This window comes from Lepidochelys kempii, chromosome 10, assembly GCF_965140285.1.
Source record: "Lepidochelys kempii isolate rLepKem1 chromosome 10, rLepKem1.hap1, whole genome shotgun sequence".
NCBI lineage: Eukaryota > Metazoa > Chordata > Testudines > Cheloniidae > Lepidochelys > Lepidochelys kempii.
Window position 1 is genome coordinate 73,327,537 of NC_136389.1, and position 25,895 is coordinate 73,353,431.

At 48.7% G+C, this 25,895-nt stretch overlaps 1 protein-coding gene across 1 annotated transcript; it reads right to left on the minus strand.

Annotated features, from left to right (window-relative positions):
* Nucleotides 1-25,895, minus strand: RGMA (repulsive guidance molecule BMP co-receptor a). Its single transcript, XM_073304232.2, has 3 exons — nucleotides 25,572-25,895; nucleotides 7,964-8,475; nucleotides 1-4,221 (listed from the first exon to the last, which is right to left on the minus strand). Exons 1-3 carry the CDS (start codon nucleotides 25,651-25,653, stop codon nucleotides 3,511-3,513), a joined length of 1,305 nt encoding a protein of 434 aa, XP_073160333.2. The 5' UTR covers nucleotides 25,654-25,895; the 3' UTR covers nucleotides 1-3,510.

Consider the following 25,895-nt stretch of genomic DNA (forward strand, 5'->3'; position numbering starts at 1 on the left):
AAAAAAAGAGCACCTTTACTTGCATTTTCATCAATAAATAATTTACAGTATGTACATGCAGAGACACCCATTATGGGTCCAAAACACAAGGAGCAGTCAGGAGATTCTTCCCCCCATCCCAAAACCAAAATCTTTTGTTTTTATTCCAACCACATCAGGTCTTCCTTGGCCACACTTCACCTTTAACTAGAATTGGGTCAAACACAACCAAAATAAAGTGCTTAACTGTTTGCTTCTAAAAGAGGGATAGCCCAACCACCATAATATATTCAACCACCACTGGAGCACTGACCTACTGGGGGGGGCCTGGGCTATGGAGAGACAATCAAGATCACGGAGGACTTTCCTCCTCCAGAGAGTAGCTCTGACCCTGGCATAGCATCCTCTCTTATGCTGGCATGACAGGAAGTGGCACCGTTGACAGCAGATGTCACATGGCCATTATGGACTATACTGATTGGCTAACAGCAATGTCACTCTCCGATGTGCTGCCTACACAGGGCAGTACTATTCCTGTAGTGATGGCAGCTCCATGACCCACCCCTCAATATAGTTGGGATTATTTGTGGCATACCCAGGTGTGTCACTGCCCACCATAAAGCTGATAATGTGACTTTAAATAGTCACCTCTCCAATTTCTAGGGGCAATAAAGATTCAGTTTTTATGTAGTGAAGGAACTAAAGTGATTGAATAACTCTGGCCTTGGCTAGTCGCACTGAAACCAGAGAACCTGCCGGCTGCTAGCTACCAAACACACTAAGGGAGTGGAGTTCCCCCACTGACACGTATGCACGGGGTCAGCAATGGACAGTTCCTAGGACTTGTGCTCACCCAAGAAGGTTGGAAGCTGTTAAACTCAGCAGAAATAGACTATTGGTCATGCCATATGGCCAGGATAAAACCCAACTCAGAAACAGGCAGTTCACAGCCACTATAGGAGCCTTAAGGGAGGCAATGTGGTCTAGCAGACTGGACTGGGACAAAGGCGACCTGGGCTCTATTCCTAGCTCTCACACTGCCCAGCTGTGTTACCCTGGGCAAGTAATTTCATTAATTCTGCCTCAGTTTCCCCTTCCTTCCTTAGCTATCTAGATTGTAAATTCCTTGGGGCAGCAACTATCCCTCACTAGGTGCCTTGGGGTCCTGATCTCAGCTGGGGCATCTAGGCTTCTCTAATTTAAATACAGATAATTTAGAATGTCTCAATTATTTCTTTTTCGAGCTGCCTCCCCCTCCCCAAGAGCTCTGTGGCCAGCGAGTTGGTAGATTTACCCTCCAGTGGTTGGTCTCCCCAGCTCCCTACATTGTGAGATCCCTATTTTAAAATCGCCCTAAACAGAAACACGGGCCACCAGCGGACAAAGCAAGGAGCGAAGTAGTAAACACATCTTTTTGTTATTTCTTTTCTGTTTTTTGTTAAACACCTAAAAACCAATGACATCTCTTTATCTGTACAGTCACACGAAATCCATGCCAGGGGTCCATAGATTAGAGACAATATAAATTACATCCAATGACACACGTTGCATTTCTCTGCTGCTTTACAAATGGGAGTTCTAGAGCTGGCAGGACACAATGAATAGTTGCTTAGAATATCAGGGTTGGAAGGGACCTCAAAGCAGGACTAATCCCCAATTTTTGCCCCAGATCCCTAAATGGCCCCCTCAAGGCTTGAACTCACAACCCTGGGTTTAGCAGGCCAATGCTCAAACCACTGAGCTATCCCTCCCACCTGCGAGTATTTTACAGGAGGCTGCCATGTGGCGCTAGTTTGTATGCGCTGCAGGGCACGTCACACATCCAGTCCTCTTTGGGCGCCGTCAAGAGACCATCCATGATCGCTGGTTGTCCCAGTGATCTACCTGCACTTCTGGGGAGACCTCTGGGAAATTCGTGCTGTGGGAACGATGGAGCATTCCCCCAGAGCTGTCCCAGCTCCAGGCTGAGGTACAGATGGTCTTGTCATTTGCTGAGCAAACCATCAGGCAAATCCCAGAAGAACACAGAGAAGGGGAAGGGGCACTCCATCCTAGTAGAGGAGATTATTGATCGTTTACTGCCAGGGAACAGAGCCTTTGGACACCTGGGATTTCTCAGGGCCTGCCCTGGCTGGATTTTCAAACAGTGCCCTCCTCAGAATCGAGCCAGGAAGAACTAAGGTGCAACCGGTCTGAAATGAGATCACTCGGAGAGGAGCAGGTGCTTAGCAGCAAACAAGCAAAACTCCCCCCCGCACTCCCTGGGCACTGCCTTTCTTAGAGCTTTGCCCCAACCCCACAGCTGCCCTCCTGTGTGACAAAGAGGGACAGGGCTAGAGTGGCGACACTCCAGCCTGTCAGTGAGGGGCTTGAGGAGGTCTGACTGGTCACCCTGAAGTACAAATCTGGGAGATCACTGGCACCTCCCGCCTCGCTTTGCCTGAGCCCCCTGGGAGCTCATGGAATCAAAGGGCCACATCACAAGGAGCACTTCAAATGCTGGGAGGAGGCCAAAGGCAAATGACAGAAACCACTCGAATACTGGCCAGGTTTCTCCCTTTGCATCTCTGAGGCGAGGAGGCAGGGCAGGGAGGGCCCAAAGGATTCAAAACCTCGTGGCTATGAAGTGAATCAGAGCGTTAATGTGCCAGGATGGGATTTCCCAGATCCTATTAGCTCCCAGATGCCCTGTGAAGCACAGCAAATATAATCAGTGACTGACTCCCCCACACCCCCCGGAATGGTGCCCATCAGCGAAAGATGTACTGTGCGCCTCAGACCCCTGCAGGGAACTGGGTGCTGGGAGAGCAGGGTCTTTAATAAGGGACAGATACCATTCCAGCCAACTGCCCGCCCCTGCACCCTCTCTCCGTGTGGGTGTGAGTCCAGCGCCCGGAGGGCACCGTTGTAGCTCCTTTGTCTGGTGTTTAGCACCTGCATTTGCACAGGCAGCCGGCTGAGCCCCAGGGGTGAGTGGGCCCCGCTTAGGTGCGTACCACCAGCTGTTTGCATACACAGTCGTGGGGTGGGGTTGGGGGGGTGTGAGCCCTTTAGCAGGTGGAGTCATTTGCGTGAGCAAAGCGGGTGTGAAAATCAGAGGCCAGCCTGTCTCTGTGTCCCGTGATGGTCTCTAGGCACGGGCCCATCTCGCCAGCACGCCATCCTGACCAGCTGGGGCGCTCTCCCCTCCTCCCAGGCAGCAGCTGCCAACTCTCCTAACATGAAGTCACTTTCACAAATGCCAACATCACAGTCACCACAACCGTTTGCAGTACCACGAGGGAGCACTAGAAGGAGGCGGGGGCATCCCACCCTCCTCACCTGCATGAAGAGGAGAGGGTGAGCTGGGGAAGGGCTATATAAGGTCTGGTTGCTCTCTGGGGCAGGCCCATGGCGTTCCAGGGAGTCTAACTCTGAGGACAGGGGCTGATTCTTTAGCTCCCAGCCGGACCTGCTGTTCAGCCTCTCCTCATCCAGCACAGACCGTCATCCCCTCCTGCTGAGCTCTTCCCCCCGCAACCGAGGTCACATCTATAGGAACACTGACCAGCACTGACTCAGACACACCAGCGCCACCCAGAGGGCAGGGAGGGTCCGGGGATGCCCCGAGGGGGCTGTGTTTCCTGGGCTCAGCTCCCGTGTCCTTTCATAGAGGTGCAGCTTGTCCTTGTTGGAATGAAGCATCTTCACGTCCTCGAAAGCGTAATAAGCTGCCAGAGTGAAGTTGACATCCCCCGTGGTCAGGAGGTCGAAGACGCAGGACTGGAAGTACAGGTCCTCCACAGGGAGCTTCTCCCGGCACTTGGCCATGGCCGTTTCGTAGGTGAAGAACTCGGGGGAGGAGACGAGGCTGGGCCCTTTCCTGCGAGCCCGGCCTTCCGTGCCCTGAGCAGAGCGGAAGGTCTGGAAGTCAATCTGTTGGTTAAGCGGGCAGCCCCGGAGGCAGAGGTAAAGGCCCTGGTTGTCCCTGTCCTCCACGGCGTTCACTACCTCCTCGGGCATGCGCACGGCGAAGGTGAGGTAATGCCCCACCTGCCTCACCACAATGGTGGTACCGATGTACTTGGCTTGGATCTCGATGTGCTGGCCAGACACCTTCTCGGTGATCTTCAGGCTGTTGGCGCCATGCTTGTCACCGCCGTTCTTGGAGCCGTCAGCGAAGGCAGCTGGGAGCTCGTCCATCTCCGCCTGGTACACTTTCTGGTCCACACACTCCTGGAAGCTCTTGAAGATGATGGTGAGCTGTGAGGGGATGGGGGGAGAGAAAGGGGCATTAACCAATGCTGATAACCCATTGAGCTTGGTCACCAGTACATCTCATTAATGAGTACAAGGGGGTTTAGGCCTGACTGGTTCATTCATCAACCACCACCACGTGCCTCCAGAAGCGGTTTGGAACACGGAGAATCAGTCTTTTGGGGCATTTTAAATTCCACAAGCACAGAGTTCCCACTACGAGATTTCCCCCTCTAATGCATAAGGCCACCAGGCTTCAGCCTACAGGCATCAAGGGGCATATCAGCTACACACAGGAAGGAACCAGAGACAGGACTAGAACCCAAAGGTCATGCTGCCAAATCCCACAGAAGTTACTTGTTGGAGCTGAGCTGTGACCCTGAGACCTGGGAGCAGAGGGGGAGGGAGAAAAGAGTCCATTGGTTAGCCCCAACTAATATGCATCATGTCCCCAAGCCACTGACCTATTAATTGTTCTTTACACTTAGCGCATGCTTCCCTTCTTCAATTCACTGCAGGCCCCTTTGACAAGCCTGTGAGCCAGAGGGGTATCCAGCCCCATGTGGTACGACCACAGAGAGGAAAAGGGACTTGCTCAATACCATGCAGCAAGATGGCGGTTAGGCTCCCAGGTGTTCCTGGCTCCCAGTTCTGTGCTCAGGCTGACCCCCTCTCTCTAGCTGGGATTTCCCTGTCAGGCTACAGCAGGTTTTAATACCTCATGGGAGAGCTTACAGGGAGTTTAGAGCTTATACGGAGTCTATTTATTAGGGATGTGTCTGAACCAAAGTGCTCTCAAAACCTCAGTGAAGTTCCAATCTGGATCTAAAATACACAGCTGACAACCAGGCTCCTGGATCTGACTCCTGGGACATTTGGATCCATCCTGCTATTTATTTACATTGCTTCTGGAACAAAAGCCAATTTCAAATGGCTCCCAGTGGGGCCCCGGCATTCCCCTTGGCTCTCCCCCTTGGGGGGATCTGCACCAGCCATTCTGCCCCAGATTTCCCATTGCTGCTCCCACCAGTTCAGTCCCACTTAGTACAGCAACGGGGGAGCTGTAGCACAGATCAGCCTCCACCCCTGCTCAGCACAGGTTTGCACAACACAGGGCTTAAAATCCCCGCAGCTTCCTGGAGCCAAAGTGGGTACCACTGATGGAGCTGAACTGGTGGTGGGAACAGCAGGGAATTCTAGGTAATACTTCCTAGCACAGCCGAGGCTATCCACAAAATACCAGCCACCCCAGGCCCTCTTTTGGCAGCAGCATAGGGCCCATTTCTTTGCCCCTGCAGAATACTCTCTTAGTCTGAAGGGTTTAAGTGGAGTTAAAAGGTGTGTCCCTGTTTTCCTCGCCAGATATCTCTATTAAAACTTTCAGGTGTTGGCAGGTATGCACCAGGTTACTGGAGGTTGTATCCTCTCGCTGAGAACACCCTGCTCCAGTGAACAGCACCAGAGCGAAAGCCTGGTTGCACACAGACACCATCTGCCTTGGAGCCAACCTGCGGAGCGAGGGCTGCCTGTTCCAACAGCTCTTCCTGCTGGGTAAACTTGCTGAGTTGCCACCCTGAGCAATGACTCATCACTTCTCAGCACCACGGTCTTGACGCAACATAGTGCAGTGCCCCAAATAAGTTCCAGAACCTAAGGGCCCTGCAAGCTGCAGGCCAGCCCTCATTGAAACTGTGATGCTTCCCCCTTTAAACAGGGATGGTGGCAAACCCTCTCCTCAGTCACCCCAGGAGTACTGTGAAAAGGGTCAGACATGGATCGGTGCTCCCCCAAGGCCTGCTAAGCAAGCAGATCCCTTCTCACCAGCCACCCTACCTTCCTCTGGATCAGGGTAACTGAAATGTGTTCCCTTCCAGCTTTAGCACTCATGCAGCAAAGAGGAATTCAGCCACAGTGTCCCTCAGCTCCAGAGCCGTCCTCAAGCAGAAGCCAGATTTAACACTTAAGCCGTGTCACTTTGAGTTCCATTGTGCTACAACTGGGCATTTGCCACTGGATTTACTCTGTGCTGCACCCATCCCTGGAGAACATTTATCTTGGCTGCCACAGCACAGTGAGAACAGACTGCGCCCCACAAAATGCCTCGTCCTGACCACAGACACAATTACTAGCTAAAGCAGCTGGGAAGCCAGCACTAGAAACCCAGCTCTTCAGCTCCAAACCACAGGCTTTCCCATGTCAGCCAACACTCTCTCTTACTCGTCATCGGTCCTACAGCACGTCAGGTGACTTATCCTCCCCGGGGGACTAGCCACTGGGGACACCACCACACACAGACAGCCAGAGCGGTATGGAGATGGTGACAAGGGAACATGATCCCTGAGGCTCCCCCACTTCCACCAGGTTTTCTTCTCCTCTGGCATTAAAACCGTGGCTGGTTGTGAGGGGGTGGATGGATGAGAGGGTTTGGAGTCGAGCTGGGGCCAGATGGTTCAGGTGGACTGGGCAGGGAGCCTTTCACCTTATGGTGACTGCTTCAAATCAAATGCTGGTCAGCAGAGAGCAACAGAGGTGACCACCCTACGGCTGTGTGGTGGCACACATGAAACGCATTGTGTGTGTGTGTCTTGTTCCCATCACAGCTGGCACTCACTCGCCCCCTCGATGGCAGAGGCACCAGAGAGGCCAAGTTGAAACCTGGCCTTGGATACTGAGCGACTCGCTCTCCTCTCCAGACGGCGCCTGCCCATCCGGCTTTGAGGCAATACGGAGAGATCTCCCCCTGCTCAGCCTGCTCTGGAAATGAAGAGAGGGCTTCTAGCCTCAGCGCTGTCAGCCTGGCACGCCATTTGCTTCAAAATTAAAAGGACACAGCCGAGGAAGCCACTAACCTACGGGGCTGAATTCCTCCCCACCCGGTGGGGGTCTCTGCAGAGAGACACAAATAGCAGCATCGTTCTTCTGCAACCAACAAACTGCTCGTTATCTGCCCACCCCCCTGCAGCTGAGTGCAGGACCTGGGACAACTAGACAGGACAGGCAATGTGCATAAAGAGCACTGGATCTCTCTCTCTCGCAGTGGGGGCCTTGGCAAGAAGGTGAGTTTTCACCCTGCTCTGCAGGCTCCTTCAGCTGCCATCTCTGCCACTTTGCACAGGCCACAAAATAAACAGGAGGGCGGGTTCAGCGAGTTTTACTTGTTGCCAGCCATCTCTGGCACCTTGTCATCCGCCTCCTGTTCCCATCCCTGAATGGGAGTGTCGCAGTGCCCTGCAAAGGAATCTGGCGGGGGGGGGGAGGAGTGTCTGGAACACAACCGCAGCTGCAATGCCATGGGGAAGGGCAAAAGGGAGAGACGTGTGTGTTTGTGGTTTGCCCTTCAGGGGCTGCTGCCAGCCTTAGATCCCTGGGCCTGCCCACTTCATGATCTGTCCCTTTCTTCGCAACCCAGACCTACGCCAGGGATGATACATCTCCTCTGATGATGCTCAGCAATCTGAGGGGGGCCAGATGCGGTGGTGAGAAACCAGAGTCCATCTAAGGGAGGTGGGGAGTGGGGAACCAGGGAGAGGGGCTTGATTTTCTGGCCCGGACTCTGCACTTGTGCTGGGCTCGGACTCTGTCTCAATCCGCTGAATAACCTGGCACTAGTGGATGAGACTCACCAGCTTTTTGGGACCCTTTTGTGGGTGGCAGTGGGAGAGAAAGTGATTAAAAGGGTGACCCCAAGGGAACAGTGTCAGAACGTCACCATCCCCCACGGGGCAGCCAAGCCGCCCCATGCCTTTACCTTGGTCGTTGCAGTCGCTGAGGACCCAGGTAGCACTGGCGTGTTGGTGACCTGGACATTCAGGTAATTATTGTCTATGAGTGGCCAAGCCCCCTGCACTTTGCAGGTCTGGAAGCTGTCTGTGAAAGTCCTGAGGTGGGGGTCCCCAAAGAGCCCGCAGTGGGTGTAGTTTGGGGGGGCTGAGTGCTTGTGAAAGCTCTTCTCATAGTGGCAGATCTCGGGGCTGTCGGAGCGCTCCTGGCTGTCCCCGGGGGGCAGTGTTCGGAGGCGGGGCTGCGAGGTGGGGCCATCTTTGGAGCAGTTGTGTTGGACCATGAGGTCATCTATGCCATGAACGGCAGAGTGGTAGGCCAGGTCCCCTCTGCAGGTACGAGCCGTGCGGCGGGTGCAGTGGGCGTAGGTGCGGAGAGCCGTGCAGAACTCTGGTGCCTCCTCCGTGCCCAGGTGGTGAGAGCCAGATGTGGCCGCCCAGAACTCAGAGTTACACTTCAGGATCTTGCACTGAGAGGTCGCTGAGGGACAAAAAACACAGGCGCTGTCAAGATGCCCAATACACGGATCAAATACAGCACACCACCAAAATGCCACCACTGCTGGAAATGTAGGGCTGGAAGGGACATTCAGAGGTCATCAAGTCCAGCCCCGGGTTCTGAGGCAGGACCAGGTAAACCTTGACCATCCCTGGCCGGTGTTTGTCCAATTTGTTCTTAAAAACCTCCCAAGACAGGGATTCCAGAACCTCCCTTGGAGGCCTATTCCAGAGCTCAGCCACCCTTAGAATTAGAAAGGTTTTCCAATATCTAACCTAAATCTCCCTTGCTGTAGATTAAGCCCATTACTTGTGGTCCTACCTTCAGTGGGCATGGAGAACAACTGAGCACAATCTCTTTATAACAGCCCTTAACATATCTGAAGACTCTCCATGTTGGCTGGGATGCTGAGAATAGCTTAACATCATTGATTCTGGGGGGGAAATACCATTGGGCTTTTAAAGTCAGGAGGCTTTTAGGGCTTGACATTCAAAAATATGCATGAGCAATTGCGCATCCAAAATGGTGTTACAGTGGTGCCATTGATTTGCATTCGCATTTAGCACAACTGCATGCCCGAAACAGGTGTTTGTGTGCAGTGGGCTAGCTAGATGAATAACTGGTCTCCCCATACAGCTGATTTGTATACAGGGGCATTGGCTGTGAGGCTTGGCACACAGCCCTGGGCCTGTCTGTGGACAGTGGGGTAAAACCAGGTTCTCAGCAGCCGTAAGTGGGGAAGCCCTGGTTTTACACTCCACCCTGCTCTCAGGAAGGGAACTCAGTCAGTTCAGCAGATCCTAGCACGCCTATTTTCTGACTGACAGGTATGGTTCCGAAGACTGGGGATTTTTCACGGATGTAAATGCACTAGTGCAAGACCCTAGTGCAGACACACCACACTAGCATGAACAGTGACTCACACCAGCACAGCACCCCCTTGTGTCAAATTGGGCTCTCTGCATTAGGGCAGCTACAGCAGTGCAACCCCCTCAAGTGCAGACAAGCCCTGAATAAAGCCACACCCCTAGCCCAGTAGGTAAAGGCATGGGGCCAAGATTCCTGGCATCGGGTTTGCCTTCTGCGGCCGTTTGTTCACACTCCCGATACCTCCCCACCACTATGTTGTGCTGCTCTAGCATGGTCCCCAATTGCTGGATCCCTCTTGTGAGTCTCCTCTACTGCACTAAAACCTCTTGCAGTGCAAATGCCTGGCTCCTCCAGGGTCAGCAACTCACTCAAACCAGCCAACCCGGCAGCTGTCTGGGGAGTCCGAAAGGCACAGAGCTGAGGAGGAAATACAGTGCAAAGGCGGAACAAACAAAGTACAAAAGAGCCTTCTCAAGCAGCTATCACTCACCTGATCTCCTGTACCTAGCACCTTGACACAATGCACGTTCCAGCGGCTTCACTAATGCTGGGAACAGTGCGCGCCGACCTCTGGCCCACCTGCCCCCGCCTCAGTGCTTTTCTAAAGCTGCAGAGATACGGGTATCAAAGGGAAATGTGTGAAAGGAAACAGGCAAAATCCTAATCAGCTGCTGGCCTTGGTTGTGTAGAGAACAGATAAGCTTCAGCAAGACACTAAAGCAGCCTGCTCCCAGGTCAATGCAGCCAAAGGGGCTGTGCATACTGACGGCCCACTGCCAACCCTGACTTCTGCAGCTGAGCACTCAGAGCTGCGCTCAGGTTCCCAAAGCCTAGGTGCAAGACAGGGAAAGGCAAAGTACAATGGGAGTTTAGATTCAGTTCTTTTGGGGGGACGTATTTTCCGCAGAGGGACATGAAAGTGACAGTGCAAAGGCACTTGGCCTGCATTGCACATTGCACAGACAGTGCGCTGCCAATGGCAATTTGGAACCTCTCATTGCTCACTTTGCTTAAACATTCATGGTGTTTTCCTTTCCCTCCTCCTCATCAGTCCCATTTGAGCTTGGAGGGCATGGAAACTGTGCAGGATCAGGCTCAAAATTAATTTCCAGATGCATTCTGGGGGTGTCTTAAAGCCCTACATGTTTATTCCTGTCTTGGGCTTTGTTTAGAGGGGAGTTCACAAGGCAGTTACACATGCACAAATAAAGCTACAAAACCCAGCACCACTTCATACGGAAAACAGTATGTTCAAGTTTTAACTATTCCCTTGCAGTGTTGGAAACACAACAGGTGCTGGAGAAAGAGAAGGGGAACAGAACTTCAAATGAAAAGAAACCCGGCATGGAAGCCATCGATCTCATGTCACTTTCCAAGAGGAATGAAATGCAAAAGGAAATGACGGAAAGTTTCTGAGTTTAAAAAATCCAGGTTTAAGAAGCTTAGGTGCTAGTAATAACACAGGGAACATAACAGAACCTCACTCGATTTTATCAGCACCAAGCTTATGAACCATTTTTCCTGACTGGGCGGAGGAGGGGGTAATCAGAGTGAAAATGATGTCAATGAAGAGCAAGTTGACATCCCTTCACATTGCGATCTTTCAATGCATTGGAAATCATTTTGAAGAAGTTGGAAGAACAAGAAGAAAACAATGCAGTGCAGTAGACAGCAACCTATGAACTGGACCTATCGCAATTTGGAGGTGTTAAATTTTATGAACTTTCCATTCCATGAACTCCTTAATCCCCAGTTAGTTTGTAAAATGGGTGTTCCACTGCATAGGATTATTTTTATTTCAACAGCATCCACTTAAAACTGAACATGTAATTTCATCAACACCCCTTTTCAGTGGATTGCATTTTGCTGGAACATAGTGAATCCATGTCACATAAGCGTGGGTTTTTCATCACAGGCCGCTATGTGAGTTGCAGAAAAAGCCTGTTGCTGTGTGTTTCAACCAGATGAGATTTTACTGTTTGATCACATTATCCCAGTGGTACTTACCCCGGGGTCTGGATTTATGACCTCTAACTCTAGGCCTTGAATATTCTACAAAGGCTAAAAGCCACATGTTAAAATTGTCGGGGATTAAACATGGCTGATATAATACTGTCCAACAGGACACATGTGAGGGCATGGTGCATTAGAGACAGAGAGCGAATCAGAAGTGAAGAGCGCTACGGAGTCAGGGACGCTGCTATAAACCATCAGATTAGCACGCGACGGGACACCTCCGCCAGAGTATCAATCTGTCGTTGTGATGATTCAACCAGACTTTGCTGTCACCTGGAATGCAAACAGGCAGCATTTCAAGGTGAGACATTCAAGGTGTGGGTTGGAACGACAAGTTCAGCGTGGAAGGCTGTCATGAAGGGAAATTGCAGCTCCCTTTCTTTGGTGACAAGCCACCCAAGCTCAGGGTTTGTGATGCCACTGAGAACCTCACGACAGAAGAACTAAGTAGCTGAAAGGAGCACTGGGTGATAAAAACAGAACCATGTCCAGAGACCCCCATGGTCACCAGCTAAACCATAAATCCATGGCATCAGGCAACAGGACTTGCAACAGACGACTCAATAAGACTCTCAGCTGTCAGTAACAGTAGCGCTTAGATGCTCATTTGTAGGAGCCCAGCTATTATCAGGAATAGATACTTTGTGCTGGTCTCTCTGGTGCATCTTTAGCTTGGAACAGGAGGTACAAGCCAAGTTCTTTACTGGCATTTGGGCTACGACCCAAAGCTGGCAATGCAGTAACCAGGGTTTTCCGGCTGTGTCACAGGTCCCGTCCTCCTTTTGAGACAAGCTCGCCGGGAGGGAGTTAAGGATCCAGTGGCACTCAGAGCAATAGCCTCAGGGCTGCTCTCTCAGCACTGCAGGCTCTCATAGCTATGGCCATAGGCACGTTATCGCTGAGCACAGGAGGGCTGCACATGGCTGGCGTCTAACTCATTACTTTATAAGGTACTCTGAGAAAAAAAGAAAAGAAACAGAAAACGAAAAGCCTGTTGCATTTCTTCCCTTGACCTGTAGGGGGAGCATTTTTCTTAAAGATCTTATCATTTGGGTTTTGGCAAAATGTTCCGATTTGCTGTTTCGTGCAGGGCCCCATATAAGGCCAGATTTCCAAAGCCAGGTGGCTAAGGAGCAGGACTGCACTGTGTGTGTCTGTGTCTGCATGTAAGTACGAACGCAGCAGAAACACTTTCACATGCAGTTCTCCCATTTACAGGCGATACACCGACTGGGACGGCACCTCCATTATGGAAAAGGCAGCCCATCTCGTTCTGGGTTTGCACCTGGAGCAAGCCAGGGAGGTGGCCCTTCCTTCTTAATCTCTCTTCTGCCAGCAGATAAAGACGGTGGGGTCAATTCCATTTCACAGGGCACTGAATAACCGTGGGTCTCAAGTAGGCTGTTTGGCCTTGTTCTTTTAATCTGTTAGCAAAGCCTCTCTCTCCCCTCCACCCCTCGGTCTGCGCCTCCCTATCCAATCTGTTCAATAGTGTGATTGTCTGACACCTGGAGCTCACATAAACACCTGCGTGACTCACCCCACCCCCCAGCAAGACACGTGTCAGGACCGAGGAATCCTACAGCCCCGAGGAGTGAGGAACCCAGCAAGCAGAACTATGCAGGAAAAAGACAGCGACCCTTCCCGCTTCCCCCCCCCCCCCCCATATGCTTCTCCTCACGTCTCCTATTGCAGAAGCTTTGGTATAAAAGCAAAAACTCATTTGAACAGAAGCCAAGAAACTATGTTTATTCAATTTCATATAATCTATTTTCCATCTCCTCACAATGGATCTGTTTTTCAACCGCAGATGACTTAGCATGAAAACAGGCCCCTCTGCTGCTATCGTTCAGCGACGCACGTAGCAAGTCGCCTGAGCACAGGGATTCTGGGCACAGGCCTCACCCAGGGGGCTTGGACCTAGGTGTCATTTCGCAGCCTGCCCACCCACATGCCCCCACATCCCATGCCCGCGGGCCTGCTCCCTGGCACTGTGATCATGAACGACGGGGGAGGTGGGTCCTGGAGACTCTTTCTCTGTCTCAAGATATGGTCCATGCTATGTAAAGATCTGGGAGCCCGTGGCCTTTGGAAAACTGATGGGTCACTATTGAGCAAAGTGAGACCATCTATCTATATCAGGGGTGACAGTCATGGATTCCCCAGGGAATCTGGGCTAGCCCTCCTCAACTGGAACTCTGTAGGGTGCCGAAAAAACAGGCCCCTGAATGTGGGAGTTTAAAATGGAGGCTAATGGATGTGCAAGAGTTCAAGTAGCCAGTCAAAATCTACTGACCTTAAGGCTGGCAGGGATCATTAGATCATCAAATCTGGCCTCCTGCGTATCACAGGCCATAGAATTTAACCCAGTTACCCCTGTATTAAATCCAGTAATTTATGTCTGGTTCAAGCATCTATTTCAGAAGGAATGCAGCACTTCCACTGGCTGTTTGTTCCACTGGTTAATCACCCCCCCGTTAAAAATCTGCACCTTATTTCCAATTGGAATTTGTCAGGCTTCAGCTCCCGGCCCTTGGTTCTTGTTAGGCCTTTCTCTGCTAGATTACAGAGTCCTTTTAGTACCTGCTATTTTCTCCCCAGGAACGTACTTATATCTATACCGTACTTAAGTCAACTCTTAATCTCCTTTTTGATAAGCTAGATAGATTGAGCTCTTTTAAGTCTCTCCCAATAAGGCATTTTCTCCAGCCCTCAGATCATCTTTGTTTGTCTTTTCTGCCCCTCTCCAATTTTTCAACATCCTTTTTAAAATATGGACACCAGCAGTGGATGCAGCATTTTAGTCTTGGTCTTGCCAATGCTGTGTACAGAGGTAAAAGGGCTTCCCTACTTTTACTCATTACTGGGGTAAATTTTTGACCAAAACTTTTTTTTTTTTGGGGGGGGGGGGGGGGCGCGAAGGCAGATTTGGTGACACCAAAACATTTTGTGAATTCATGGTGATTTTGCTGCATTATTTTGGTAGAAAAAGAAAAATTTGGAATAATTTCATTTTGACATTTTCTAAATGAAACTTTCAAATTTTTTTAATTTGAAATGACTTTTAATTTGAAAAGAATTCAAAATGCTTAAAATCAAAGCAAAATGTTTTGCTCTGGTTTAGATGAAACATTTTGTTTGACCTGAAATAATTTTTTTCTGACTTGCCAAAAATGTCAAAAATGTTATTTTTGGTTCCACTCAAAATGATTTAATTTTTTTTTCAGAATTGCTAGCAAACCAAAAAATTTGTTATCCCTTTATATTTACTCACTGGATCCTTGTGTATAGATCCAAGGATCACACTAGCCCTTTTCGCCACAACATCACCCTGGGACCTCATGTTCAGTTGCTGGTCATATGATCCCAAATCTTTCTGACTCCTTTCCAAGACAGAGTCTCCCATTCTGTCCCTAGAGGTATAACTAACTTTGCATTTGGCTGTATTAAAACATTTTGTTTGACTAGGCTCAGCTTACCAAGAGATCCAGATCGCTCTGCATGACTGCCCTATGCTCATTATTTACCACTTTGTGTCATTCACGAATTTTATCAGAAGTGATTTTATATTTAGTTCCAGATCACTGAGAAGACGTTGAATAATGTCTGGTCTGATAACAATCCCTGCAGAAACCCACCAGAAACATTCTCAATTGATGACAAATCCCCATTGATAACTAATTTGTATGAGCTGTCTGTTAGCCTGTTTTCAGTCCATTTAGCATGTGCTTTATTGATATTGTATAATGCTAATCTTTTAATAATATCATGCGGTACTAAGTCAAACACCTTACAAAAATCTAAGTCTACTACAGCTATGCAATTTTCTTTATCAGTCAAATTTGTAATCTCATCAAACAATAAAATCCGGTTGTTTGACAAGACCTAACTTTTTTTTATAAAACCATGTTGACTGGTGTTAATTCTATTCCTATTCTTTAATTCTTTATCAGCTGAATTCCATATAAGCTTTCCCATTATTTTGCCTGGGACTGATGTCAGGCTAAGCGGCCTATAGTTGTCTGGGCCATCTTGCTTGCCCTTTTTGAATATTGGCACAACATTAACACTCTTCCAGTTTTTTGGAATTTCCCTGGTATTCTACAATGTATTAAAAATTAACATCAGTGGGCCAGACATCTCCTTAGCCAATTCTTTTAAGACTCATGGGTACAAATTATCCAGGCCTGCCAATTTAAAAATGTTTATCACTAGTAGATGTTGTTTAACATCCTGGATGTTAAACTGGATGGACTAAAAAGTACTTCATCCTCTTCATGTGATAGGAGTACATCCCCCTGCTTCTTTCCAAATACAGAACAGAAATAGTTACTGAACACTTTCCTGTATCATTAATAACAATTTTACCACCTCCATCTAGTAATGAGCCTAGCACTATACTATTGCATAGATTTCTTTTGTTCCTAATATGCTTTAAAAATGCACCTTTATCCATCATAATGAGATCCAAAATAGAGTTGGGTGCAATACCTTTGGTATCAGAAAATCATCATCTACAATTTTTAGAAACTCAAATGATAATTTACTACAGGCTGCATGAGGCCTCCAGCATGACTCCCAAGTCCTCTCATAACAACACAACTTTGCTTTCCACACATTAGAGACAGGTGATTTTAACATTCCAATCATGTGAATCTTCCCACCAGATTTCAGTAATGCCAATTATATCACATTTCTTCTCATCACTGAGAACTTTCAATTCCTCTTGACTTCGGCTACTTTTGAAAATGGGACATAGGCTCCTAAGTCACCGAGGTGCTTTTAAAGCATTTACCCATAAACTAATTGAATATATGCTAGTGTGTAAATATGTCTGTATGTAAGACTCATATTCAGTATGAATTTTTATTGGCGTACGTATCAAAATACTCTATTACCTATGGCCAAACTCCTCAGATCTGAGGACCTAGATTTCAAAGATGCTGTATGCCTGGGATTTTGGGTGCTCAGCACATGTGAAAATCAGGTCACTGAGGTACAGTGCCTAGCTAGCAATTAAGGAACCTAACTTTGGGTTTGAAAAATGTGACCTGTATGTTTTCATATTCCCAGTTCATTCTTCCTATACACAGAGAGAGACACAGGGGAGGGGGTGGACGGAGGGGGAGGAACAACATATAAACTACTATTTGAAAAGTCACAGAGCAAGGTCAATTCCACCGAGACTTCAGGGAAAGCAAAGACAAACTGATGAGCCCTGGTCTACAGTTAAAAGCTAGCCACCCATGAGCATCATAGTTAAGCTGACCTAACCCTGGCAGTAGCTGCGGCTAGATTGAGGTTGGAAGTATCTCGCTACAGTGGCATAGCCCAGAGCTGCCACTGTAGTGCCTACACATAACCTTAGTTACAAGTCCCTGCAAGAAACCCTCATCCCAGCACATCGTTCCATACCAAACACCTACCAGTGGCTTTTCCCTGGTTCTCCTTCTGGAAGAAGAAACTGAATGAGAAATGCAGTGGTTGTTGTCTTTTGGTGGGGGCCATAGGATGCATCGAAGGGGCAAGGAATAGCCTGTGTGTGTATGTGTGTATGTGCATGAGCCGGAGGAAAAGTTTGGGACTGGAGGATATGGAAACATATATAACACTGCATATTAACACCTACTAGAATATAGTCTCATGTTGTGTTTGTGTACCCAAGCAGTCAGCATCTGCACTTTGTGTGAATGCCTGTTTGTGCATCTACTTTGTGTCACGTGCGTGTGTACAGCGAAGGCAGTGTGTGCATAATGTGCACTGGGTATATTATGTGTAATGACTCCGTGTGCATGTATACCTGAGGTCTGTCATGCTGCTGATAGAAATAAACCCATAACTGCCTGTTCTGTGGTGTATGGAGAAAGTTGACAGAGAAAACAAAAACCTCCATCCCACCAGCTTGACTGATTGATGGCATCCCTTGAATAGAATCCCCCTGTTTCAGCAGGAGGAGGGGGAGGAACCATGCAGTGAAGAAGAGCCCAGTGGCCATCTGACCCAGGCTGTGTGAAAGGATTTGTGCATCATGGCAGCATTAGTTTCTTCCAGGGACCTCCTTTGAACTGTTAATCAAGCACAATCTTGCAGAATAATAGCCTGATTATTATTGCCTTGTTTGCATAACAAAGAGGCCCAATAAAACTGATTTGATTGAGCTCAGAGGGGGTGTGAAAGATCTGTCCTGAGAAAGTCCCTGCAGGAATGCAGCAAACTGCTCCCAAGTCTCAACCCAGGAAGAAAGACAATGCAATTTGCCATCAAGAAAAAACCCAATAGACCAATAAATTACCCATGTGCAAAGGGATTAGATCAGGTTTCAGCTGCATTGGCGTGGGGGCTGGGGAGATACTGAAGGGGGAAAATAAACCTGACTCTCTTAAAGTGGCAGTGCTCATTTTTGAAGGAATGGAGGGTGGGGGATCATTTTGAAAGGGGACACTCTGTATTATGGGCTGGATTCTGCCCTCCTTTACACCAGCTTAAATCTGGAGGAAATGCAAGACTTCAAGGTAAATGCACTTTGATGGAGTTGCTCCAAACGTCTGCGGGTGTAACTGAGAGCAATGTTCATCCATGCAATCTCCTTTTTAACCCAGTCATCGTCCTACCTGCACCTGTGCTGGAGAACATGGGAAAGAGATTTCTCAAGGTGTTTACTTATGTTTAAAGAAACTGAAGGGCCAAACAACCTGACTGGGCTATTCCATTTCGAATGTCTGTCATTCAAGTGAATGGACATTGGAGCCCCTGTCCCTCATCCTCTCCCTTTTGTTTCCCACTGGGGAGTTCCTCCTCCCCTCGCATCACAAAATCATGGAGCAAGTAGAGGTGGAAAAATGCAGTCAGGGTCTTCTCTGGCAACAGATGCTACAAGAAGAGCCCTTGATTGTTCTTGTCACTTTGCTTTTTGTGTTCAGAGAATCAGCTGACCATGGATCCAGAATACCTTGCAAGGAAGCAAATGTTTCTCCTCCCCTACAAATGTCCTCCTCAAGTGCAGCAAGGTTTTCTCCTGCAACCAGCAGAAGCTTTCGCCTCTGATCTTTGCATGGAAAGGAAAGAGCCATTAATCAAAGCTGGGGAGCTCTTCACTAGTCCCCACTGCAGCTGGAAGCAAGTTTCCCAACCTGGGTAGGCAGACCGTGCTAACACGTCTGGAGCTAGCATGCTAAAAATAGCAGTGTGGGTCTTGCAGTTCTCAAGCCTACAGAGTCAGGTGGGCTTGAGCCCCGCTGGTGTGAGTCTTGTCTACCCAGGTCTTGTCACTCCCAGCTGCAGGGTAGACATAGCCAACTGAGCCTCCTGTGTGAGACGCTGCTCCAAGAATTACGAGCAAAACTTGAAAAGGTGAACGTCACAGCTTGGAAATAGGTGTTCCTAAGAAATGAGATTGCTAACCGGGCTGAAAAATGATCGGGGCGTTTACATTTGAAGCCACAAAGAGCCACAGATCCACCCCTCCTTCACTGTTAAACTTCTTGAGACTCAGGATCAGGGTTCAGTGTTTCTCTTGCAACAGATACTGCTAACAGCTAAATGAAGATAGCCTGGTGTCCAAGAGATCACAGGTTCTATTCCTTGGTCCGCCACTGACTCACTGTAGATGAGGCCCCATGCCTCAGTTTCCTCACCTGTAAAATGGTGTTAGGGAAACTTAGATCTATGGGTGAGAAACAGTGGCCAGGAATACTGGTGTGTCATCACAGCAAGCACGAAATCTTGAAAGCCAGGCTTGCTTGGCAGGTAAGAGAAGAAGGGTTGCTTTCACAACACCAACAGGTCATCCAAGATCTCCACTGCTTAATAACGGTGGGTAAAGCACTGTTTATAGGTGAGAAAACTGAGGCCCAGAGCAGTGAAATGACCACCCAAGGCCACTCAGTGACAAAACGGGGAATTCACAACAAAGTTTTCCAACTCCTAGTTCCCTCCTCTAACCAGGAGACTCAGCGCCCTCCTCAATACGCCCTGATGGGACTTTGTATCCAGCTCCATCAGAAAGGAGCAGACAAATCCATTCAGGCTCTGCCAGCAGCTTGGATTCTTAGATCATTTGTCCATTGCGGTTCCTTTGCCCTTCACCTTTAAGGTGGGATTCCAGAGTCACTTACAATATCCATTTTCCCACCTCCAAGTTTGATAAGCCATTGGGATGAGCCAGGCGTCAGACCTTTCTCCATGAGGCTGAGCCATGGTTGGTGCAGGATGGTGCAGACAGTGCCATGAAGGCTGCTGTGGGAAAGCGCTTTGCACGAGAGGTGTGTGTTTTCTCTAGGAATAATCTGCCCCACCACTTTCTTCTGAAATTTCAACCCTTCAACACTTGGCTAAATGAGATGCAAAAATGAGGAGACAGAGAAAAGCCCCAAGCACATAAATCTGAACGAGGCAAATTTACACAATTAAACAGCCTGCCAAGAACTGCGGCATTTCAATTAGAGGCGTTGATTTGAGTGCAGGGTGTGGAGAGTCAGCTGCCTGCCTTTCACAGATGTCAGCTAGAACCTTGCACAACCTAGGGGGAATTCACACAAACACACGTACGGCCCTGTGTCTTGCACTCTTGCTGTCTCTGGGAGTCTGATGAGGGTGAGGAACAAATCTTTTAAGTAGATCTGTTTACAGGTACGCCGTCTCTCACCTCCCCACCCCGCCCTATACAACCCCATTCGCATACCACCAACCCAGCTGATACTCAACTTGTTCTATCTGACTCATACTGCAATGGAAATGATGCACGAAATCCATAAACCCTCCAAACACTATTGGCCCACCTAGATGTCAGTCCCTGATAGTCACTGGGTGATTTCTAAAAGATGCCCAATGCTGGAGCCGCTGGGCGCAAGTTCTAAATGTCTGAGAAGAAATGAAAAAAATCAAAACCAAATGTATCCCCCTGGCTCTCCACTCCCTGCTCATTCATCCATCCCCGCCCCCGGCAAACGCCTGTGAGGAGAGATGGGTTTTGTGTTGTGCCATAAAGGTCAGCAAACTCAGCTCTGTCAGAGCGCTGTGGGGAGCAAATTCCAGAGTCAGGGGTCCTCCAGCAGGAACACCCTGCCACATGCACCAGCCACAGAACCCCACGGGCATGTGGGGGATTGTCACATGACCTCACAGCCATGGTCGGGGTGGGGAAGGAAAGATGGGTTTCTCAGAACCCAGGCCATTTAACTGTAGGGCTTTGGAGACAGAAGCCAACAGCACTCAAAGGAGTCCAGAAAGCCAATATCTAACAGGATGCTTACGCCACAAAGCCCCCTTCCTGGTGGGTTATTCCATAGAACAGTCATGACACAAGTGAAATGCATTATCTGTCCTACTCTCCACATATCACCACACATTTAGGGCCAAATCTGGCACCCATGAAAATAAATGGCAAAACTGCCATGGGATCAAGGCTGGGCCTTTCAGCTCCTCCAATAACCCAGCTGATGCTCCACCCAGAGGAACTCACTAATCTCGCCTCTGTAGAGACTTGCATTCTCCCTCCCCAAGTGCAGCTCCCTGTAGCCATGTGCAGGACATTAGACAGAGCTGCTCAGTCTGCACTTAGATGGCTACTTGTGCATAGGGAGCCAGCTTGTTCTTTTGCAGTAAAAGCCCTATGACTTCATCGAAGGGATGGCATCTGGTTTTGCAATTGGACATAATTCAATTCTCCCTCCTCACTACAGAAACTTCTGTGGGCGGAGCGGTGATTTTGTGAGCAAGATTGCACTTGAGTGCAAAGAAATCTGTAGGTTACAATTGAAATCCCCGTTATTGTTATTACAGTTAATGCAAAAAAAAAAAAATGACCCAGTTATGGGACTCCTGCTCTTAATTACAATATTTGTCAATTGTAGGTTACAAAGCCTTTTAAAAGCATTTATAAGTGAATTTAGTCCTCATGAAAGAAAGGCACTAGCAGCCCGTAGAGCCAGGCTCAGTGTGGACAGGGCTCTGCCAATGCAACTCAATCCTGACCTGCAGCACCCCATATATTTCAATCCCAAATCCTGTGTCAGTGTCTGTCAGTTCTCACTTGTAGCACTGCCTGCTATTCCAGTCCTGGGCTGCCAACACTGCCAAAACCGCTCAATCCTGACACACACACACCCTGCAAACCCATGGCTGGTATGTCAGTCCTGGGTTCCCCACGCAGCTCCGCTGATGCACCTCAATCCTGACTTGCAGCGCCTTCTGCTAGTCCAGTCCTGGGTCGTTTCCCCACAGCTCTGTCAAACAACAAAGCAAAAAAGAGCAAAACCTGCAGCATCCCCCTGCTCTTCTAGTCCTTGACACCGCCTCGGATCTGCCAATGCACCTCCAGGCTAACCCACAGCAACACCCCGATAATTCGAGTTCTGGGCCTGTGCTGAGATGAGACTGACAATTGTGTGCAACTGTGCCAAAGAGTTTGGTGATTTAAGTGATGTGTCCCTTAGGGATTTGGATGAGAAACCCTAAAACTTTTTGTCATTGTAGCTTGACCCAGCATTTCAGCCCAGGTCTCCAGAGGCAGCAGGTTGGTGTAGAAACCCACTAAGTCCCTGGGTAAAGAAGTTTTTATGACTGCACAGCTCTATGATCACTTTTATGTGCACGTCTGACATGGTGCAGCTGTTCAGGCCACAGAAGAAGAAAACCTCAGCTGCTGCTATTATAAACCCAAAGTTCCCCATAACGTCTCCCGGTTCCTATTAACCAGGGGCTTGGAATTCAAGAGAGGCAATTCCCATGAAAAAAGCCCACACCATCTGCATTTAAAGACAAGGCACCTTCTTTTAGCCCCAATATGATTCTCAGCGGCAGTCATACAAAACTCCCCATTCCAAATAAGAGACCCGCTTCAGCACAGCAAGAAACCTGTGAAGCCAAAATACTTCCAGGTCTACATCTGAGTCCTGTCTCCATGATAACGCCTAACACAAGAACCATCCCTGTGGCCACTCTGCCATATCTCCCCAGGACTGGGAATACTCCAAGCGCTGTCACTTTAAGGGTTTAGAAGGTGTTGTTTTAACAACCTCTAAGCCCCACTTCTCAGTTTCAGCTTAGTGCTGAGATCACATCCCTCACTGCCGCTAAGAGACAAAAGCCATTTATCAACCTATCTGATAAACCTCCAATAGGCTGGATCCTTATCTGGAATAAACCACACTGCCTGGATGGATTGGAGGCATTCATTCCCACTCCTTGGAGAAAGGGGCTTATTACAGTTTGGGGACAGAAAATATCAAGGGGAACTGGATCAGCTTCTCAGCTAGACCCAAAAGCTACAGCAGCTTCCTACAGAGTGTGGTACAGGGGACAAACCCCGGAGTCCTTCCTTAGGCAAAACTCATAGGGCCAGATTTTCAGTACAGTTCAGCTCCCATTTAGGCCCTGAAATACAGGGCTGGATTTTAACAAGAGCTGGGCACAGGGGGTGCTGAGTGCCACATACGTTACCCTAAGGGTCGCAAACGGGAGCTACTGGATACCGAGCACTTTTAGAAACAAGGCCCTAATAATGAGGGCTGAGCACTTGCAAATTGAGCCTTGAGAAATCTGGCCCCTAGACTCCTCCGTAGGAGATTTGCTTAGGGAACAGGGAATAAAAAAATGTCAGACTTTGGTCAGACTCTCCCGCCGGCTGTTTTGTACCAATGCAACTCCACAGTGGGGTTACTCCTGAGCCATGCTGGGGTGAGAGGAAAATCCCGCCCCAGGGTGCAAATGAGGAGAAACTCGGGGGTACGCCACGAGGGTCAAAGCACCAGGAGATCTGAATCCAGCCCGATGTTTCATAAAAAGCAAAAAAAAAAAAAAAAAAAAAAAAAAATCAAGAAAAAGTGCAGGGCTTGGTGGGGCACTCAGCTCACACACTGAGCGCTCTGTCGGGCCAGGCTGGGAGCAGCGCTTGGCATGGCCCCTCTAACACAGGCTGTAACTTTCAGAAGCAGTTTTAAGACTCCATCAGGGTTATGCCACCACTTTACCATGTGCTGCTGAGATGTGAATTCGCAGGAGGCAGAGTGGAGAGAAGGGGGGGAGACACCCAGGTGCAGACACCCCTTTTTCTTCCTCCTACCTCGTGGACCCCTATTAAAATGCAGAGCGAGGGACAAGCATAATGAATGAGGAGTATGGTCTAGATTTGTGCCCAAACTCCTCTTAGCAGTTCACAGTGGGTCTTGATTACCCAGTTTTGCCAGTTCCTTGAAATATATTTGGCTGTTGAAGGGAGAATTCAAAACAAAACACAAACACACAGATCTAATATCAAGTTCTTTCTTGTATGGCAAACTCAGCCCCAGCACTTTGACTCAAAGGCTGCAACTTAAGCAACATGTATCAGATCTGATCAAAAACTCCCCACTTCTCTGCGTTCAGTTTTCTCGGGGCTAAAATAGCCCAATGACCAGGGAGATCTAGGTAGACATGTTGATCCTAATATTTCAACGAAGGGGTTTATTTTACTGTACCAGGGAGGTGGATAATTTATTTATTTATTGCATGTGTGAGAGAGACATCTTAGCTTAAGAGATTTAGATAGTGCCAAGGAAATGCACGGGCAATAGAAAAGGGAGAAATGTTATAAAAAATAAAAAAGGGGATTTAACTTTAGGGCTTTTCTTTTTCTTCCCCCCTCCACCCCCCCATGAAAAAAAAAGGAGGTAAAGGAACTGGAGAGTTTTGGAAGGAACAAATCTGCCTCTGTGGAGTTGGTTTCCCCTCCCCCAACAAAAACAAGCACTCACCGCTTGAAGGAATTTGCAGCACAGATCTGCCAAAAACATTGTGAAAAACTATGGGGGATTCATTGGAAACAGATGGCGTTTTCAGCTGTAATTCTGAAATTCTCTCCTTTTCTGACACAATACAAACAAACCGGGGTAAGGCGGAGGGTGGCCCTCAAATGTTATCAAACAGAAAGATTAGCAAGAGCTGCAAGTGTATGTCGGTGTGCGGTGCAGGGGGAAGCAGTAATGGGGGTGCCAGGCTTTGGGAAGGGGGATCAGACCCTTGTGGGGCCATCTGACTTGCTTTTACCCTGTGACCGGGGCAAGATCTTCCAACCCAGCTAAGTGAAGTTTTCTAACTGAACAACGGCCCAGCAGAGGAGGCAGGCAGTGCTAAAAACCCAACCAAGGCCAGGAGGGAATGTGTGGTGACCCCCTCCATCCCAAAGCTGTTTTGTAGGGTGTAGGAGGACTTGTAGCACCTTAGAGACTAACCAATTTATTTGAGCATAAGCTTTCGTGAGCTACAGCTCACTTCATCGGATGCATACTGTGGAAAATACAGAAGATGTTTTTATACACACAGACCATGAAAAAAATGGGTGTTTATCACTACAAAAGGTTTTCTCTCCCCCCACCCCACTCTCCTGCTGGTATGCATCCGATGAAGTGAGCTGTAGCTCACGAAAGCTTATGCTCAAATAAATTGGTTAGTCTCTAAGGTGCCACAAGTACTCCTTTTCTTTTTGCGAATACAGACTAACACGGCTGTTACTCTGAAATCGGTCGGGTGTGTTACTCCAGTTTTATCACAGTGCAATTCCCTTGAAACAAATGAGGTCCAGCTGCCGTGAGGTAGCAGTGGATCAGGACCATTAATGTGTACGTCTGTGTGTATTTAAACGTCCCTTCACATGGCCAGAGCTTGCATGAGGGCTAAACCTGACCCCCCCATCCCAAATCACAGCTCAAGATTCAATCCCCAATCACTGCCTTGCTTTTTAAAAGCCCAAGGAACATTTCAGACTTGAAGCCAACTTCTGTTGCTCCCCACCAGCTGGAGGCATGCAACCAGGCAATGGGCACAATCTGGCATTGAGTATAGATTTCCCTGGTCACTTTTTCCTTCTTCCACTGCACACGGCAAACCTAGCCTAGCCTGCATTTGAGAGGGCAGGAGGGGAGATGTTTTCTGCCTCTTCAGAACAATGCTCTGATTGCATTAGCCACTGTGTAGCCACTCTGATCACCTCCCTCCTGGAGGGACAAGGCAGGTTTGGGTAGGCACCAGCGACAGACAGAATCAGAGATCAAGAAAGAAGAAATGTGGGCTGAAACCTCAGCCCCGCTAGCTTTTAAACATGTGGCGAACTGCTGCAAAGAGAGAGAGAGACAGAGAGGCCCCCAGACAGGGGGTAACTGAATCTGCCAGCAAAGGCTTGGTATGAAAAGTCTTCAACCCAAGGGGCTGTTGCTTACCTGCAGGGAAGATGCAGAGAAAGACAGGGAGGATTTGGAAGAATCCCAGGGCTGTGGATCCTGCCCCTCTCCCCATACCCATCCATCCAGCTCGAGCTTTAACCACTATCCTTTCCCTGGAAGAAGAGTTAAAAAAAAAAAGAGAGAGAGAGAGAGAGAGAGAAAGAAAGAAAAATAAAGGGAAAAAAATAAATCAATCGAAAGGAAGGAGAGAAACTGAAAAGAATCCCTCAGACCCCCAGCGAGCGAGTCTGTCTAGCTGGGCAGGGCAGGGAGCCCTAGCTGGCAGGCTCCAGTCGCCTCTGCACTGAAATTACACAGACT

What these genes read in the sequence shown, in the direction of transcription:
- RGMA (XM_073304232.2), bottom strand. Translation starts at nt 25,653, where the DNA reads ATGGGTATGGGGAGAGGGGCAGGATCCACAGCCCTGGGATTCTTCCAA. An exon ending in TCTCTGCATCTTCCCTGCAG is followed by an intron (nt 8,476 to 25,571) that starts GTAAGCAACAGC and finishes TTTGTCCCTCAG; the next exon opens with CGACCTCTCAGTGCAAGATC. An exon ending in CAGCGACTGCAACGACCAAG is followed by an intron (nt 4,222 to 7,963) that starts GTAAAGGCATGG and finishes ATCCCCTCACAG; the next exon opens with CTCACCATCATCTTCAAGAG.